This window comes from Scyliorhinus canicula, chromosome 13 (genome assembly GCF_902713615.1).
Source record: "Scyliorhinus canicula chromosome 13, sScyCan1.1, whole genome shotgun sequence".
NCBI classification, from domain to species: Eukaryota; Metazoa; Chordata; class Chondrichthyes; order Carcharhiniformes; family Scyliorhinidae; genus Scyliorhinus; species Scyliorhinus canicula.
In genome coordinates, this window is record NC_052158.1 from 66,601,890 (window position 1) to 66,621,956 (window position 20,067).

The 20,067-nt window shown below is 47.9% G+C and overlaps 1 protein-coding gene across 1 annotated transcript in view; it reads left to right on the top strand.

Moving 5' to 3' along the window:
- Positions 1-5,232, top strand: part of LOC119976585 (anoctamin-7-like) — a 208,071-nt gene extending 202,839 nt beyond the window's left edge. The window contains exon 24 of the mRNA XM_038817188.1: positions 4,530-5,232. Coding sequence (XP_038673116.1) covers positions 4,530-4,556 — 27 coding nt within the window. The 3' untranslated portion in view covers positions 4,557-5,232. The remainder of the gene's footprint in view (positions 1-4,529) is intronic.
- Positions 5,233-20,067: the final 14,835 nt, after the last annotated feature.

Genomic DNA, 20,067 nt, shown 5'->3' on the forward strand with positions numbered 1-20,067 from the left:
TAGACTTTCATAGTCTGCTTGCGGTTGCTCAGGTACAGCGGGTTTACCTTCATGGTCTTGTTCATGCTTGGTGTCCGCCCGGGAGTGTTTGCTTGCATCCCTGTTGGCGTCTTTCATCACTCGCACTGTGGAGCCTGTCATCGCTCGCTCCGTGGAGTCTTCCTGTGCTCTCTGTGTGGCGTCGTCTTCGTCTTGGGTATTGCTGTCATCCAATGTATCGACGAGCTGCCATGGCACCATGGTGTTGGATTCATCCACCATGAGTAGAGTCGTGTTGAGCTTTGCAACGGTGTCGCTGATGCTGTGATCAGCATGTCCAAATAACTCCTCCATGTCTGAGTAGTATTCTTTGAAACCCATTTCATCTTTGTTGGCTTCTTCTACCACGAGTTGATTCGTGTTGAACTTTGCGACCGTGTCGCTGATGCTGTGATAAGCATATCCGACTGACTCAGCTGTGTCTGAGTAGTATTCTCCGAAAACCAAATCATCCTGGTTGGATTCTTCTACCACGAGTTGATTCGTGTTGAACTTTGCGACCGTGTCGCTGATGCTGTGATAAGCATATCCGACTGACTCAGCCATGTCTGAGTAGTATTCTTTGAAAACCAAATCATCTTGGTTGGATTCATCTACCACGAGTTGGTTCGTGTTGTGCTTTGCGACCGTGTCGCTGATGCTGTGATAAGCATATCCGACTGACCCAGTCAGGTCTGAGAGGTAATCGTCGAAAAACAAATCATCTTTTGTAGTTTCGGAATTCTTTTTGTTCGCTTCACTGTGTGTGGTGAAGGCAGCTTTTTCCAAGGCTTTGTGCAAGTTGTTTTTCACTGTTGGTTTAAGTTCAGGCGTTTTTCTGTGTTCTGAGGCAAGAAAATTTGGTTTTACCACTTTAAGTGTCTTGTTTTCAATTTTCGGGCATTTCCCTTTTAAGTGGGCGTGGTCAGGATTCTCAGACGTCATGACGTCACGCGTAGGAACGACTTGCACATGCGCAAATCGGCTTTCTTTCCTTGTGCGGTTCGGTGTCCATTGCGCATGCGCGGCTTGCGCATGCGCATGACGGTCCGCGACGAAGACTTTTTTTGACTGCGCATGCGCGGCTTGCGCATGCGCATAACGATCGGCGCCGCGATCTTTTGTAAACTGCGCATGCGCGACTTCCGGTTCCGGCGCATGCGCAGACGCGATTTGTAGTTCTTTGTTTACCATAGACTGCAAAATGTGCCCCGACGCCATTTTATCGCGGATTTCAGCGTTTTTTCTTTCTAAAAGTTGTAAGTTACCTTTTCTTTCCGATCTGGACTGGATTTCAGCGTTTTGGCTTTGTGAAAAATTCCTGTTATTTCTTCTTTTTGATCTGTACTGTGCATTCGCGATTTCTTGCTCTTTTCGTGATTTTTTAAGTTTTGCATCACTCAGTCTCTGTGCAGTTTGGACTCTGAGTATGTCTTGCTTTTCAAATTTCTCACAGTACTCTTCAAATTTGTTTAGTACCGTTTGTAAGCTGTTTCTGTCTTCACCTTTTGAGTATTTAAATCCATTATAAACTTTCATAGCTTCATTTCCTTCGATGAGAATTGCTATTTTAATTTCGTCTGAAGCTGCCGCTGCATCATATGCTATGATACCGAAATCGAACATTTGTTTAAACCTTTCCCAGACACTTCTTACTTTTCCAGTCGTGTCCAGGTGAAGTGGGTATCCAAGGCACATCCTCTCATCAGCAATGTCTTCCCAAGTCGAATGTCCAGCAGGAGACCTCCATGCCATTCTTGGTTGAGATTTCCATGCCATTTTTTTTTTTGTTTTCTGTATCTGCAGCTGAGTTGTCCTGTCATAAGCGTCTGAAATCACTCCTGGGTACCATGTGTTGTTCCTCGTGTCTTAATAAAGCTCGCAGTCTCAAGTGTGGAGAAGATGCTTTATTGTGGGTTCGTTCAGTTTCCAGAGCTCGACCTAGAACTACCTTCCAGTGCTAACTACCAGCTTTGCTTGCTGTGTGTCCTGCTTACCAGCCCCCCTGCTGTGAAGAGTGTGTCCTCACTTCCTGTCCTGATGTATTTATATGGCTCTCCCGTGCTCCCTCCAGTGGTCGCTCAGTTGCGTTGCATCTGGTCAACTTGTGATCACCACAGTCTGTCCTGGGCTGCACCCCCTTTTTAGCTTCTTGACAACGTTGTTGTTGAGGTTTTCTTTGCACATCAGCCCCACGCTCCTGATCTACGGACATCCGGTGCGGAGGGGGGCGGCGAGGGCGGAGGACCTCCTCGTGAACCCTGCTCCTGGGCTTGGCCAAACTTGCCATTTATAGGTCCAGGCAACGGGTGACCGAGGGGGTCGTCCAGCCTGACTGTCTGCCCATTTTCCGCGGCCTCATTCGGGGGCCGGGTGTGCCTGGAGGCACACTCGAGGCCTTCCGTGCTCGGTGGGCACCGCAGGGGTTGGTTTGCCTTATCGACCCCCATTCTCACACTTTAATTTGCCGGGTTGTGATAAATTTTGTTTCCTTTCTCGTTCCTTTTGGGCTGTGCTCCTCTCGTTGTTTTGGGGCACTCCCCTCTTTTGTTTTAGCCATAAGTTCCTTTATGTTCTTTTGCTTGGTTGTCACACCCAGCATCACGCCAGTGTCAGTGGCTGATGCTGGCTTAATCCTGCACGTGTAGATAAACGTGCAGGTCATAAACTCACAAAAAACACAGAAAAACCAAAAAAAAAAAATTTAAAAAAAAGAAAACCAAAACACATAAAAATTAGAGTAGTGAGACCCTATAAAAGGTCTAAACCAAACAGCAACTTTTAAGTTAATTAACTAAATAAAAATGAACCCTTATTATCCCTCAGTCACCAAACTCTCACTATAGCACTCAAATGCACCCAAATTCAGCACTCCATGCAAACCAATTTCTGAAATAAAAGCAGAAAATACTGGAAAGACTCAGAAAGTTTGGCAGCATCTGTGGAGGGAGAAACGCAGAATTGTCACAATGCAGAAGAAGGCCATTTGGCCCGCATGTCTCCGCTGCTTCTCCAAATGGCCATTATGACTCAATGCCATTTCCCTTCCTTTCCCTGTAACCCTCCACGTTGTTTCTGTCTTGTCTCTGTCGAAGAGTCGTACGGACTCGAAACGTTAACTGTATTTTCTCTCTCTACAGATGCTGGCAGACCTGTCGAGTTTTTCCAGCTTTTTCAGTTATTATTTTCAATCTATGAGAAGACAATAGTAACTAGGGCCCTTGAGCCTACTCCACCATCAAGATCATGGCTGATCATAGAATTTACAGTGCAGAAGGAGGCCATTCGGCCCATCGAGTCTGCACCAGCTCCTAGAAAGAGCACCCTACCCAAGGTTAACACCTCCACCCTATCCCCATAATCCAGTAACCCCACCCAACATTAAGGGACTAAGGGACACTAAGGGCAATTTAGCATGGCCAATCCACCTAACCTGCACATCTTTTGGACAGTGTGAGGAAACTGGAGCACCCGGAGGAAACCCATGCACACACGGGGAGGATGTGCAGACTCCGCACAGACGGTGACCCAAGCCGGAATCGAACCTGGGACCCTGGAGCTGTGAAGCGATTGTGCTATCCACAATGCTACCGTGCTGATCTTCTGCATAAACTCCACTTTCCCACCCAATTGCCAGATCGCTTGATTTCCTTAGAGCCCGAAAGTCTATCGATCTCGATCTTGAATAAACTGAGTGATTGAGCATCCACAACCAACTGACGGTTGGGAATTCCAGAGATTCACAGCCCTCCAAGTGAAGATATTTCTCCTCGTCTCCGTCCCAAATTACCAACACCTTAGCCTGAAACCATCATCCCTAGTTTTAAACTCTCCAGCTGGGGGGGGAAGAAAATCAGTCTCTCAGCACCTACCCCGTCCTGTTCTCTAAGATATTTCATACGTATCAGCACACCTCAGGCAAGGGGCAAGGTTGAGAAGGCGAGGCCTTCGTGAGAAACCTCAGCCAGTATGGGAATTGAACCTGTGCTGCTAGCTTCTGCATCATGAACCAGCTGTCTAGCCAAGTGAGCTAAACTGGCCCTAACCGTGTGGCACCTTATTAAATACCTTCTGGAAAACCAAATATACAACATCTACTACTTCCCCTTTATCTATCCTGTTAGTTACACAATAAAAACACAGTAAAAGACTTGTGTACACTATTTCCCTTTCATAAATACCTTGTTGACTCTGCTTAATCACATAGTTTCCAGCTTTTTCCCTAATACTGATATCATGCTAATTGATTTATTGTTCCTTCCATCAATGCATCTAAGCAGAGTTGGCAATCTGAGCATAGCATTGGCTGCAGACAGAGTGTAGGCCCAAGATAAAAGGAACAATCCGCACAGTATTTGTTAGGGAGTTTGAGTTTGTATAGCATCCACAAAGATAGCACATGGAGTATATGCACCAGACATACACTGCGACCCGACACACTGTACAGGCACGTGAATACAAGGGGGCCTGCGGGAAACTCTGACTGTTTATTTTCCAATGTTACTTTTCAGACTCTTCTGGAACAAACTGACAGCTAAAGTCCGACACGATCAGAAACCGCAGCTGCTACGGATCAGCAAAATCTGCCTCCTATTCCGGAAGATAAACTGCTTGAACACTGATAGCTCTTGCTCGTGTTCCTCGCTCCCTGGCCTGCAGCTGAACGGCAACATTACAGATCAGATCTGAATCTAACTAGAAATAGTCACTCGTATCACATTCAAGAGACACGATCGGCGGGATTTTCTGTCCCTTCCCGCTGACAGGATATTCCGGTCCCACTGAAGTCCATCCCCCCTCCCCGGGTTTCCTGGCGTGGGGGACGAGCGTGCCAATGCAGTAGACTTTGGTGGGACCGATAGACCCCGTCGGTGACAATGGCGAGCCGCCTCCGTCGTGGGAAAACCCACCTCGGGGGTGCGGCTGAAAAATCCAGCCAAAAATTGGCAGGGGGCAAATTTCAAACTCTCTCAAACCCCCACACATGGTTAGTTGTGAAAGTGTGGAGAGATGAGCGTTAAATCACCATCTATCCAAAACCTAACCTCTATTGTCTGCCGAATACTCACCTATTTGTGTATTAAAAACAGAGGGCGGAATTCTCTCAGCCCAGGGCCAGGCCGGATAATCGCGCCATACCGCCCCGACGCTCTGCGGAGAATTAGCGTTGGTGCAGCGTCGGCTGGGGGCAGCTCTACGGGCCCCCCCCAGCGATTCACGGTCCGGGTTGGGCCGAGCGGCCACGCTAAAAAAGCTGAGTCCCACCGGCGCCATCCACACCTGCTCTTACCCGGCAGCACCTCAGCGTGGGTGCATCTGGGGGAGGCCTGGTGGATAGGGGAGGGGTTCCGAACCCGGGGGGGGGGTCTTCTGCTGTGGGCTGGCCCACGATCGGGGCCTACCGATCAGCGGGCCGGCCTCTCTGGCTCCAGGCCTCTTTTGTTCCGCGCCAGCCCCTGTAGCCCTACACCATGTTGCGTTGATGCCGGCGCGGAGAAGGGAGCCACTGCGCATGCGCGGCAATCGCGCCCATCCCACTGCGCATGCGCGGCAATCGCGCCCGTCCCACTGCGCATGCGCTTACATGCGTCGCCCATCTGACGCCGGGGATCGGCAGCTGGAGCGCCGTGGGTCGCTCCAGTGCCTTTCTGGCCCCCTGTAGGGGTCAGAATTGCTGCTCCTGAGGTCATGTTGACGCCGTCGAGAAATGGAACGGAGTTTACGACGTCATCAACACTTAGCCTCAGGATCGGAGAATCTCGCCCAGGATTTTTAGTGAATCTGTAATTTTTTTTTTAATGCATTTTATTCAAACTTGTATCAAAGTAGGTTACAACAAACAAACACCTCAGGAAATATTCTGTCCAACAATCAACTATGCAGTTTGTACATATTTTCCTCCTTTTTCACCCCCCCCCCCCCGACCCCCCGCGATGAACAGCTCCTCAAACACTCCAGCAAAATTCGTCGCTGTGCAATCACAGAGGCGAAGGCCAGGACATCAGCCTTCCTCCTCTCCATGAGCTCCGGCTTCTCTGAAACCCCAAATATCGCCACCAAAGGGTCTGGGTCCACTCCCTCCTCCACTATCCTGGCTAACACCGTGAACACTCCCGCCCAGAATCTTCCCAATTTTTCACAACCACAAAACATGTGCGCACGATTCGCTGGCCCCCGCCCACACCTCTCACACTCATCTGCTACCCCCTGAAAGAACCCACTCATTCTTGCCCGAGTCATATGCACCCTGTGCACCACCTTGAATTGTATCAGGCTCATCCTTGCACAAGAGGAGGTCCCGTTTACCCTTCGCAGCGCCTCACTCCATACTCCCTAATTGATCTCCATTCCCAACTCCGCTTCCCATTTCTCCTTGATCTTCATCACCCGCTCGCCTCCCTGCTCCCCCAGCCACTTATATATATATCCCCAATTCTTCCCTCTCCTTCCACATCCGGAAGCAGCATTCGCTCCAGCAGGGTGTATCCCGGCAATATAGAGAACCCCTTGTGCAAAGTCCCTAACCTGTAGATACCTGAACTCACTACCCCTCGGCAGCTCCACCCTCTCCCTTAGCTCCTCCAGACTGGCGAACCCTTCCTCCAAATACAAATCCCTCATCTTGACCAGCCCCACTTCCCTCCACCTCCGGTATACATTATCCATCCCCCCCCCCCCCCCCCCCCCCCCCCGGCTGGATCTGTAATTATAATATTTGAATGAGGCTCCTTTACGGATATTTTAGCAGTTATTTGATTTTAACACCCTGTGCATATGTTTCCCAGGAAACCCAACAACTAAAGGGAGACAATGGTAGGTGGCTCCTGTGGATAAATGCTTTTTCTAGCACTGCTTATGGATCAAGAGGGGAGGAGGGAGTGCATATCTGTCACCTCAAGCACAAAGCTTCTGCTGTGATCCCATCCGGTCCCCTTCCCCTTTGTTTGCCTTTCTAATCTCCCATCAACACCGCTCTTTCCTGGTTGACGGTGTGTCGCTAAACGTCTCTAAGCTCCCTCTCTTATCTTTTACCGCAGACATGCCCATGCAGCCTCTCAATCGATCCAGCTGTCTGGAAGGAAACAGAATATAAGGTTCTGCCAATCTCCCTTTTCCCAGGACTTCAGGGCTCTTGCCCCTTCAATATGCTCCTCTACACCTTCCCTGGGAGGAGTCCATTGAAATAAGACGGCCTTCTGTTGGCCAGTGGGTACTTTGTAGCTATTCTGTCTCTCTGATCTTCTTCCTTCCTCTCTTGAAAAAGTTGCCACTTTTGTTGGATTATAGTTCCAGCTGCCTCACCCCAATGGCTACTCATCACGCGTGAGACCAATCATTGGGCTCCGGCAGGTTATTCAATCCTATCCTTGTAGTTCCAATATGATTCTCCAAGTGAGTCGACTAACCCTGGATGCTGATTAGTGACGTTCAGTTGATTGCTCTTCTTCTAGTTCAGGCAAGTTGCAACATCTACCCATCCATCTTCGCTGAAATCCAAATGGGGTTTGATCCTGGGGTCTTCCAGGCTGGGTGTTGCAGTGATATATTATACTAATGACAGAATTTATTTATACTTAGTGGATACCGATGGAGTGATGGGCTGGTTTAGCTCACTCGGCTAAATCGCTGGCTTTTACAGCAGACCAAGCAGGCCAGCAGCACGGTTCGATTCCCGTACCAGCCTCCCCGGACAGGCGCCGGAATGTGGCGACTAGGGGCTTTTCACAGTAACTTCATTGAAGCCTACTCGTGACAATAAGCGATTTTCATTTCATTTCATGTTGCAAAGTCACTGGGCCATAGTGACCGATGTTCCAGCCATTTATTTAAATGCAGAAAAAGTCATAATAAAGGCCTGAGGTCACAATAAAAGCATGGTTTGTTCATACACTGACATCAAATGATCTATTTCAATGTTTGGGTCATTTAGCAGCTGAAAACCCGATCAGGTTGATAAACAAGTGACCCTGATCCTGCTCCAGTGTGATTGATAACATGAAGTGTTAAAACATTGTGATAAAATGGAAAAATAAGAAATCCAATCTTTGGATGGGAATGTGTTCTGGTAACTGTAGGTTTAAAGGGAAAATAAGCTATTCTTTTTAAGATGGAAAAGAGATGAATTGTCTGAGTTGAGGCTTTGATATGCTGATTAGTATAGCACCACTGGGAACAAACATTTAGCCAAGTCAGGTTTGGTAATAATGGAAGATGGGGTGGATTTCACATTTACATTCCAAAAGATAAGCTCATGTAATAATGGCGATTACGGTGAGAAGGTTAGCTCAGATAAAGGAAGATCAGAAAGAAAGGCCGATATCGGAAGCAAATTCATGCTATGTAGGGAGTTGCTTTGAGATCGCAGGCCACACAGCAGGAAGCTGTGCTCACTCCCAACAGTTTCTGTCTGAAGAAAACCTGTTTTGAGACACCAGTTGTCCCTATTCCGTCTCAGAAGCAAGCCAGAATGCTATAGGTGCCTAGTGTGGTAACTATTTCTGGATTTTGCTTATAGTTTAAAAACGTATGCGATGTTGTTTGGGGAGGTTGAACTCTGAGGTTCGAGGATTTGGAACTGGGTAAATTTAAAGGTATTGTGGACAGCCATTAATGTAGTTAACTGTATTTTTATTTGACTTTCTTGGGTGCTTTACTGTTTAATAAACATTTATTTTGTTTAAAGTCATCACAAAAGAGTCTGGGGCACATTTCACTAATCTTCACATTTTACAGCTGTACATATATCCCAAAGTTCTCTTCTGGGTTTTGGAATAGCCTAGCATTTAACATCTGCTGTGCTGTTTGTAAGGATCTTCCTATAAATCCTTGTCAGTCCCATGTTTTCCTTTGTTTCCTGGACTTTTGGCTTTTATCATTTCTGTGCCTGTGTCAGAAAACTTGTCTGTACATTTAAGATGAACTGCATCTTTAATTCAAAACCAGGCGATTCCAGCAGGCTGGGCTGTTGCTCTGGCTCAATGATAACACATCTTGATGGACTTGCCTGTTGGCCAATGGACTACTTTATATTCCCGGGTCTTAACTGACACTCGATGCTGATTGGTGCAGCCTTTCCAGAATGTTCTGCAAAGGCAGGCTTGTTCTCAGTGGTTTTAGTTTCATTAGAAAGCTGGAGGGCCATAACCCTGATCTCTCTTTTACCCATTGCCCTGACTAAAGACCTGAAGAAAATACCTTTCTCTGTGCAGCCTGTGAGACTGTTTCCAAGCAATTAATTTCATTTCGAACACAGAGCTGAAGAAAGTTTTTTTGAAATCTCTCTCAGAGGATAAAACCCTCCCAAACATCCCAGTTGGAGGCTTTGTTTTCTCCTCCGCTGAGCTGGTAGATGTTCTTGGGAAACTGAGCACCAGGTAAGATTAAAAATTCAAGCTGAGAGCTGAGTTTGAGTGGAGAAAATCCACCTTAAGGATCTAATCTGGTCACTAGATGAGCAGGATCAGTGGTTTAAAAAGTCCTTCTTGCAATCTCAGTGAGGCTGACAGTTATTCTGGTAAAGTTGGAAGCAAGTCAGAATCAAATAGACCTGAGGAGGATCTTCTGAGTGAACGTCCAGGTTAATACAAATTAAAGTGACTCCCCAGAGGGGATCCCACAGCCTGAGAGGTCTGCCTGAAGGTTCCAGCCAGAAGACCTTTGTTAGTCATCCAACAGGTGGTTCTCAATCACTTTGCATCCTGGAAGGACAGTCAACTGGAAAAACAACTTCAACACCAAAAGCAAGGACACTCATTTTCCATTTCACATTAATCCTCCTTTATTTTTCCCATCCCGCTCCATCGGCCTGCGTATGTCTTGTGTGTGTTTAGGTAGAGGGTGGGATGGTAAAAGGGGGGGAGAGTGGTGGATTAGCTGGCTGTTGTTCTTCTATGATTATTGCATGCCTTATCTCTATTGTTGTTATAAATAAACAGTTGTGTTTCATTTACAAATCTGGTGTTTGTAACTCATTGGAGCAGTCCAGGGTCAAAGATCTCAGAAACTCACAGAAGTGCAGTGGGGGGGGGGGGGGGGGGGGGGTGAGCAGGTGGTTAGTGGGGGGATGGGGATGACCTTCTGACAGGGGAGGGGCTTCTAAAACGTGGTAGGAGGCGGATCGGTGATGGTGGGCGCCTGAGGGCGGACCTGAGGAGGTGCGGGACGCGGGCTGGTGGCTGGCCCGAGGGGCTATGGTTCATCAGTAGGGGGTGGGGGGGGGGGGAACAGTGTGCCCCCCAACCAGGCTGATCACGTGGAACGTGCGAGGGTTAAATGGGCCAGTCAAGAGGGCCCATGTGTTCGCACATTTAAAAAGCTTGTGACTATGCTACAGGAGACTCAGCTGAATCATGGAACTATAGAATCATAGAATTTACAGTGCAGAAGGAGGCCATTCAGCCCATAAAATCTGCACTGGCCCTTCGAAAGAGCACCCTACTCAAGCCCACACCTCCATCCTCTCCCCATAACCCCACTTAACCTTTTTGTACACTAAGGGCAATTTGCAGCATGGCCAATCCACCTAGCCTGCACATCTTTGGACTGTGGGAGGAAACCGGAGCACCCGGAGGAAACCCACGCACAGACGGGGAGAACGTGCAGACTCCACACAGACAGTGACCCAAACCGGGAATCGAACCTGGGACCCTGGAGCTGTGAAGCAACTATGCTAACCACTGTGCTGCTGTGCTGCCCAGTGGAGGGAGTGTTTGGGTTTGGGCAGGGCTCTGTGGACTGGGTCCGGTTGTTATACAGGCACCGGTGGCATGTGCGGACAAACCGGGTGAGTTCAGGTTATTTCAGGCTGCACTGGGGGATGGGTGGGGGACCAGACTAGACTGAGGAACGGATGGATAGGGCAGGTATTTAACTCAGAATTGGATGCTCAACTGAGGGGATGGCGATTTTGATCAACAAACGGGTGGCATTTGAAGTGGGATACATAATGGCTGACTCTGGGGGCAGGTATATTATGGTGATTGCGAAATTGGAGGGGATGCAGGTGGTATTAGTGAACATCTATGCATTGAACTGGGACAATGTTGAATTTATGAGGCAGGTGCTGGGGAGGATCCCCGACCTGGACTCCCATCGGCTGGTCATGGGGGAGGATTTAATTTGGTACTGGATCCGAGACTGGATCGGTCGAGTTCGATGTCGGGGAGGGTGTCGGCAGCAGGGGAGTAGCTAAGGGGTTTATGGAGCACATGGTGGGGTTGGAATCGTGGAGATTTGGGAGACCGAGGGCGAAGGAATTTTCATTCTTCTCCCACGTACACAAGATGCACTCCCAAATAGACTTTTTGGTTTTTGATAGGAAGTTGCTGGCAGGGGTGGTGGATGTTGAGTACTTGGCAATAGTGGGTGTCGGGCCATGCACCGCACTGGGTGGATCCGCAGATGAGCAAGGGGGGGGGGGGGGGCAGCGCCCGCAATGGAGGCTGGATGTGGGGTTGTTGGCGGAGGAGGAGGTGTGTGAGCGGGTGAGGAATGCCATCCGGGGATATGTCGAGATTAATGACACAGGGGAAGTCTCGGCAGGTAAGGTATCGGGAGGCACTAAAAGGAGAGTGGAGGCAGCGCAACATGCTGTCGGGGGAGTCGGTGTGGGCACCGATATGTGATAACCACCAGTTCGCTCCAGGGAGGCTAGATGGGAGGTGGGGGGGGGGGGGGGGGGGGGGAGGGGGGGGGGGGGGTTCTGGAGATGGCAGCAGGCGGGAATCGGGAGATTTGGAGATCTTTTTATCGCTGAGGGTTTCCCAAGCTTGGAGGAGTTGGAGGAGGAGTTTGAGCTGCCAGGTGGGATATCTGCAGGTGAGGGTCTTCGTTCGGAGGTTTCGACCTTCCCGCATCTGCCGCCCAGGGCCTACAGGACAAGGTGGTGTCGAGAGCAGGAGTGAGGGAGGGGAAGGTTTCAGAGATCTACAAGGAACTGTGGGAAGGAGCCCCGATAGGGGAGGTGAAACGAAAATGGGAAGAAGAGCTGGGTGGGGAGTTGGTGGCTGGATTATGGGAGGAGGCCCTGAGGCATGTCAATGCATCCTTGTCGTGTCCTAGGCTTAGCCTGATACAATTCAAGGTGGTCCACACGGTGCACATGACTGTGGCCTGGATAAGCTGGTTCTTTGAGGGGGTGGATGATAGGTGTGGGCCTTCGAACCATGTCCATATATCTTGGGCGAGTCCGAGGCTGAGAGGTTTTTGGCAGGGGTTTGCTGACATCATGTCAGAACTATTAAAGGTGAGGGTGGTGCCGAGTCCAGAGGTGGCGATCTTTAGCCTGTCGGAAGATCCGGGAGCCCAGGGGGTTAGAGAGGCCGCATCCTGGCCTTTGCCTCCCTAGGATGGAGGGACATGAAACCCCCAAAGTCGGGGGTATGGGTTAGCGACATGGTGGGATTTCTCAGACTCGAGAAAATCAAGTTCGCCTTGAGGGGATTGCTGCAACGGGTGGCAGCCATTCATCTTCGAGAAAAATTAAGCTGTGAGGTGGGGAGTTGGGGAAAGGGAGGCATGTTGGGTTGATTATGGTTAGGAAGACCAGTGTTAAGGGAGGCTGGGGAAGGAAGTCCTGTCTGTGTAAGCCGTGTTGGCTGGGGTTTTTAATTGGGTGGGGGTATTGTTTATCTTGTTTTGTTCCCTTTGATATCTGGTGGTTAAAACTCTTAAAATTATAAATGCCTTAATAAAATATTTTCTAACAAAAAATCTCAGAAACGTTATACAAATTATTGTTTAATTCACTTGTGTTGTGACTCTGGGGCCTGTGGGGCTGACATTGGCCACTAGCCCAGGTTCAGGGTGTAGTAACATCTTAACTCACTTGGGGGCTCTTGGGATATTGAAAGCATAATTCCTTGATTGCATTGGAAGTGATGATTTGAAAAGTAACAAGAGTGAGGTGAATGCTGGGGCAGGAGGTGAGATTTGAAAGTGGGTGACTGCGAAATGGCTTTGGCAATTGCTGAGACTTATTTAGGAGTGGAGGATATAACCTTGGGTGGTTTGAAAAGTGTAACTAAAGCTAAATTAATGGAACTGGCAGATAATTTCAGTTAAAATTACCTATGGGGTAAAGAAAGCAGACATAATTGAAAGAATAGTTGAGCATTTGGAATTGTAAGTGATGCCTGAGACTAATTTCTCCAAAACATGAGGCAATTGAATTGGTGAAAATCCAGTTGCAAATGAAGAAGCATGAAATGCAGGAAAAAGAGAGAGTGCTTCAAAGAGAAATAGAAATGAAGAAATTCAAACTGAAGGAAAAATTAAAATTAAATGTCGGAGAGAAAAAGGACAAGGACAGAGCATTCCAAGGAGAACAAGCAGAAAGGGAGGAAAGAGAGAAAGGAGACAGGAAAGGGAATTGGAATTGGAAATGGAAATGAAAAATTAGCAAAGGAAGAAAGAGGAAAGGAGACAGAATTCCAGATTAAAAAGCCGGCAGTTAAAAGAGAGACAGCAGCAGAGAAAGGTGAGGAAGAACCCACTTCCAGATCAGAACCCAGTGGGGAGATCTTTAAATTCATACAGACTCTTCTAAAATTTGATGAAAAGGACGCAGAAGTATTTTTCAAATCATTTACAAACATAGCTAGGCAGCAGAATGACGCAGTGGAGGTGTGCTGGGCCCATAACCCAGAGATCGATGGATCAAAGCCATTCTAGGGTGGCGCAATGGTTAGCACTGATGTCTCACGGCACCAAGGACCCGGGTTCGATCTACGCTCTAAGTTACTGTCCGTGTGGAGTTCACACATTCTCCCTTTGTCTGAGTAGGTCTCAGCCCCACAACCCAATGATGTGCAGCGTATGTGGATCGGCCATGCTAAATTGTCCCTTAATTAGAAAAAAAAATAATTGGGTACTGTGACATCATGATAAATGTACAGAACTGTAAGGGTTAATTTTATGTACAAATCAACCACTAGAGGGAGCTAGATGCAGAACGATATGAGGCATTGCTGCTAAGCCTTCTGGGTGAGAGGTTGAGGAGAAGGCTAGAAGACAGACTGCAGGAAAGATAGTGTGAGTGAGAGCAGATCATAGCTATTGTATTAGTGTAGAGATTAGTAGTAGATGAGTGTAGATTGTATGTTTATTATCAACTGTTTATTATATAGGAGTAAGTGTTGAATCCAATTAAGTAGTATAAATAAATCTTTAGCTTTGTTCAATATAAAAGCTTGTTGTGGTCTTTGTGAACACTATGCCAACCATTCTCGGATTAGAACCACAAAGAACACCACAGGTACTCTAAATTTATTTTAAAAAAGAAAATAGCTTAACAGATGAAATAACCACAAGGAATATGAACATTGTTATTACAAAGTAGATTGGGAGGTAGTGCTAGTGAAGTGTATGCGTCTTTATCAGAACAGGTGTCGAGGGAATATGATGCAGTGAGGTCAATTGTACTTAATGCTTATGAGTTGATACCAGTGCCATATTACAGAAGTTTTGAAATATAAGAAAGCATTCTGGACAAACCTATGTTGAATTCAAGAGGGTGAAACAAAGTAATTTTGACTGTTAGATGTGGGCATGAAGATAAAGACCTTGGAGAAGTGATTCTTTGGAAGAATTTAAGAAATCACTGCCTTCAACAATGAGAACCCATGTGGAGGAACAAAAAGTTAAAACTGCCAGACAGGTTGCTGAGTTAGCATGTTACAATGAATTAATTCATGGAGCAAAGCCTTTCTTTTGAAACCGATCGGTTAGCTCAGTTGTTTTGACAGCTGTTTTGTGATTTGGAGTGACGCCAAAGGCGCAGTTTCAATTCCTGGACCGGTTGAGGCTATTCATGAAGGCCCTGCCTTGCCAACCTTGCCCCTCGCCTGAGGTGTAGTGACCCTCAGGTTAAATCACCACCATTCAGCTCTCTCTCAAAAGGGAAGAGCTTCCGCTGCAACTGTGGTGACATTTGCATTTTTACTTCAGTATCTGAGGAGTGATGGATGGCGTTGGACATTATGCAGTCATCAGCAAACATCCCCATTTCTGACTTTATGATGGAGGGAAGGTCTTTGATGAAGCAGCTGAAGCTGTTTGGGCCAAGGATATTATCCTGAGAAACTCCTGCAATGGTGTCCTGGAACTGAGATGACTGACCTCCAACCATCGCAATCTTCCTCTGGGCTAGGCAGATTTCCCCCCGATTACCATTGACTCCAGTTTTGCTCAGGCTCCTTGATGCTTCACTCAGTCAAATGCTGCCTTCACGCCAAGGGTAGTCACTCTTACCTCACCTCTGGAGTTCAGCTTTTTTGTTCATGTTTGAACCAAGGCTGTAATGAGGTCAGGAACTGAGTGACTCTGGTGGAATCCAAACCGAGTGTCAATGAGCAGATTAATGCTAAGTAACTGTTGCTTGATAGCATTGTCGATGATTGGGAGTAGACTGATGGGGCAATAATTAGCCAGATTGCATTATCCTTGTTTTTTGTGTATAGGACATACCCGGGCAATTTTCCACATTGCCGGGTAGATGCCAGCATTGTAACTGTACAGGAACAGTTTGGGTAGGGGCACAACAGGTTCTGGTGCACATGCCTTCAGTAACATTGCTGGAATATTGTCAGGACCCATATCGCGTGGAGTTTGTGACGCTGGGGCCAGGATGGGTCATCCGCTCAGCACTTTGGCTGAAAACTGTTCTGAATGCTTCAGCGTTATCTTTTGTGCTGATTTTCTGGGGCACTCCATCATTGAGGATGGGATATTTGTGGAGCCTCCATCATTCACAGCTGCATTAGGCAAGATTGTAGAGCTTAGATCTGATCTGTTGATTGTGGGGCCATTTAGCTTGATCACTTGCTGCTTATGCTGGTTGGTATGCAAGTAGTCCTGTTTTGTAGCTTCATCAGGTTGTCACCTCATTTTTAGGTATACCTGCTGCTGCTCGTGAAATGTCCTCCTGAACTCTCCATTGGACCAGGCTTGATCCCTGTTGTTACTTGTCAAGTGGGGATATTCTGGGCCATGGTGTTACAGATTCTGGTTGAATATAATTCAATGGTTCACAGTGCCTAATGGTTGCCCAGACTTGATTGGATTGGATTTGTTCTTGGATTGGATTTGAGTTGCTGCATCTGTTCGAAATTAACATTTCTCACATAGAAACTTACAGCATAGGAGCAGGAGGAGACCACTGAGACCCTTTAGGCCTGCCCTGCCATTCATTATGATCTTGGCTGATCATCCAACTCAATAGCTTGTTCCCGATTTCCCCCATATCCTTTGATCCCCTTTGCCTCAAGAGATGTATCTAACTCCCTGAAAACATACAATGTTTTCACTCTCTGGGTTGTAAGGGGCCGAGGAGCGTCCTCCGACGTCGGAGTGAAACTCTCCGGTTTTCACTCCGGCGACGGTCCCCCGTTGGGAGAATTGTGCCCCTTATCTTTTACTTTTCCTTATTTTCTCCCCCTCGTCTCCTCTGTGTTTGTTTGTCTTGAGTATGTGTGTGTTTAGAGGGTGGGGGCAAGTTAAAGTTGGTGATTAGAAATTAAATAAGAGTTAGCTTGTTGTATTTGCTGCATATTTCATTATTGTTCTTGATAGAAATAAAAAGTAATTGTGTTTAAATTTACAAACCTGGTCCCTGTACTTATTAGGCAGCCAAGAGTCAAAGATTTGATATATTTTTCTCAGAAATATGGGTTAATTCAATGATATTGCGACTCTGGGTCAAGAGGGGCTGAAATTGACCGCGCACTAGCCCAGGGTGTCAGAACCGAGTGAAGAAATTTCTCCCCATCTCAGTCCTAAATGGTCTACCCTGTGTCCTCAAGCTGTGACCCCCTGGTTCTGGACACACCCGCCATCAGGAACATCCTTCCTGCATCTACCCTGTCTAGTCCTGTTAGAATTTTATAGGTTTCTCGGAGATCCCCCTTATTCTCCTGAACCCTGGCAAATATAATCCTAATCAACTCAATCTGTCTTCATATGTCAGTACCCTCATCTCAAGAATCAGTCTGGTAAACCTTTGCTGCACTGCCTCTATAGCAAAAACATCCTTCCTCAGATAAGGAGACCAAAACTTAACACAATACTCAGGTGTGATCTCACCAAGACCCTGTATAATTGTGTCAAAACATTCCTGCTCCTGTACTCAAATCCTCTCGCTGTTAAGGCCATCATACGATTTGCCTTCTTTATTGCCTGCTGCACCTGCATGATTACTTTCAATAGCTGGTATCCAAGGACACCCAGGTCTCATTGCACATTCCCCTCTCAATTTATAACCATTCAGATAATAATCTGCCTGTTTTTTTCTACTAAAGTGGATAAGTTCACATTTATCCACATTATACTGCAGCTGCCATGCATTTGCCCACCCAACTTGTCTAAATCACACTGAAGCATCTCTGCATCCTCCGAAGGCGCTGGACGAACTGGATACAGTTATAAACAACTACGAAACAGAACACCCAGAGGCCTTGTTCATCGTGGCCGGGGACTTCAACAAGGCCAACCTCAAGAGTGTACTGCCAAAATTCCACCAGCACATCTCCTGTCCCACCAGGGGCGACAACACCCTTGACCGCTGCTACACAAAAATAAAGGGCACGTACCATTCAATCCCACGACCACACTTGGGAAATCAGACCATAAGACGGTGCTCTTTCTCCCGGCATACAAGCAGGAACTCAAGCGAGAGAGTCCAGCTAAGAAGGTCGTGCAGTGCTGGTCCAAGGAAACAGAAGAGCTCCTATGTGACTACTTAGAGACAGTGGACTGGTCCATGTTTAAGAACTCAGCGACCAATTTAAATGAGTATGCCACCACCGTCACACTTCATCAACAAATGTGTGGATGACTGCGTGCCAAAGAAAGCAGTACGTACGTTCCCCAACCGGAAACCATGGCTCAATCGCAAGATTGACTCCCTACTGAAGGACAGGTCGGAGGCGTTCAAGTCAGATGATCCTGACCTATAAAAGAAATCTAGGTACGCAAAGTCATCCGGGATGCTAAGAGAGAATATCAAACTAAGCTAGAGTAACAGACAGACTCTCAGCGGCTGTGGCAAGGCCTAAAAACATAACAGGCTACAAAGCCAAGCCAAGCAGTATCTCCGGCAGCAGCGCACCCTTCCCCAATGAACTCAAATGCATTCTATGCTCGGTTCGAGCAGGTAACCAACGAACCGCTGTTGAGTGCCCCAGCAGCCCATAACTCACCATACCCACCATCACAGCTTCCGAAGTCAGATCGGCCTTCCTGAAAGTGAACTCTCGGAAGGCGACGGACCTGGCCGAGGGGGGGCGGACCCGTGGGGGGGGGGGGGGGGGGGGGCGGACCGAGAGGGTGGACCGGGGGGGGGGGGGGCGGACCGAGGGGGGGCTGCCCTGGGGGAGGGCGGCCACCGCGCATGCGCTGGTTGGCACCGGCCCAACTGCGCATGCGCGGGGCCTGAGTCTCTGGCGCCCCCGAGCACATGGCGCCTCGGGCGACTGCCCGAGTTGCCGGTGCCTTGAGCCGGCCCTGATGACTACCGTTCGGTGGCCCCGACTTCAGTCGTAATGAAGTGCTTCGAGAGGATGGTCATGAAGTGCATCACTTCCATACTCCCAGAACGCCTTGATCCACTGTAATTCGCATTCCGCCCCAACCGGTCCACAGCAGGCGCCATTTCCCTGGCCCTACACTCATCCCGAGAGCATCTTGACAACAGGATTCCTACATCAGACTCCTATTTATTGACTACAGCTCCGCCTTCAACATCATAATCCCAGCCAAACTCATTTCAAAGCTCCAAAACCTAGGACTTGGTTCCTCACTCTGCAACTGGATCCTCGACTTTCTGACCCACAGACCACAATCAGTAAGAATAAACAACAACACCTCCTCCACAATAGTCCTCAATACTGGGGCGTCGCAAGGCTGCGTACTTAGCCCCCTACTCTACTCCCTGTACACACACAACTGCGTGGCAAAATTTGGTTCCAACTCCATCTGCACGTTTGCTGACGATATGACCATAGTGGGCCGGATCTCGAATAACGAGTCAGAATACAGGAGGGAGATAGTGAACCTAGCGGAGTGGTGCAGCGACAACAATCTCTTCCTCAATGCCAGCAAAACTAAAGAGCTGGTCATTGACTTCAGGAAGCAAAGTACCGTACACACCCCTGTCAGCATTAACGGGGCCGAGGTGGAGATTGTTGACAGCTTCAAATTCCTTGGGGAACACATCACCAAAAATCTGTCCTGGTCCACCCTCGTTGACTCTACCACCAAGAAAGCACAACAGTGCCTATACTTCCTCAGGAAACTAAGGAAATTTGGCATGTCCACATTAACCCTTCCCAACTTTTACAGATGCACCATAGAAAGCATCCTATCTGGCTGCATCACAGCCTGGTATGGCAACTGCTCGGCCCAGGACTGGAGGAAACCTCAGGGAGTTGTGAACACAGCCCAGTCCATCACGCAAACCTGCCTCCTATCCATTGACTCCATCTACACCTCCTGCTACCTGGGGAAAGCGGGCAGCATAATCAAAGAGCCCTCCCACCGGCTTACTCACTCTTCCAACTTCTTCCATCGGGCAGGAGATACAGAAGTCTGAGAACATGCACGAGCAGTCTCAAAAACAGCTTCCTCCCCGCTGTTACCAGACTCCTAAATGACCCTCTTATGGACTGAACTCATTAACATTACACCCCTGTATGCTTCACCCGATGTCGGTGCTTATGTAGTTACATTGTGTTGCGCTGTTATGTATTTTCTTTTATTTCCTTTTCTTTTCATGTACTTAATGATCTGTTGAGCTGCTCACAGAAAAATACTTTTCACTGTTCCTCGGTACACGTGACAATAAACAAATCCAATCCAATCCAATCCTCACAGCTCACCCTCAGCTTTCACAGTGCTAGTGCCACACGCCACAATGGCGAGTATCCTCAATGTGAGGGCAGGACTGACTGGATAATCTGTTTTTGTGATTTTTAAAATATATTTGTTCATCGGATCTGGGTGACGCTGGCTAGGCCAACATTTATTGCCCAACCCTAATTGCCCCTGAGAAGGTGG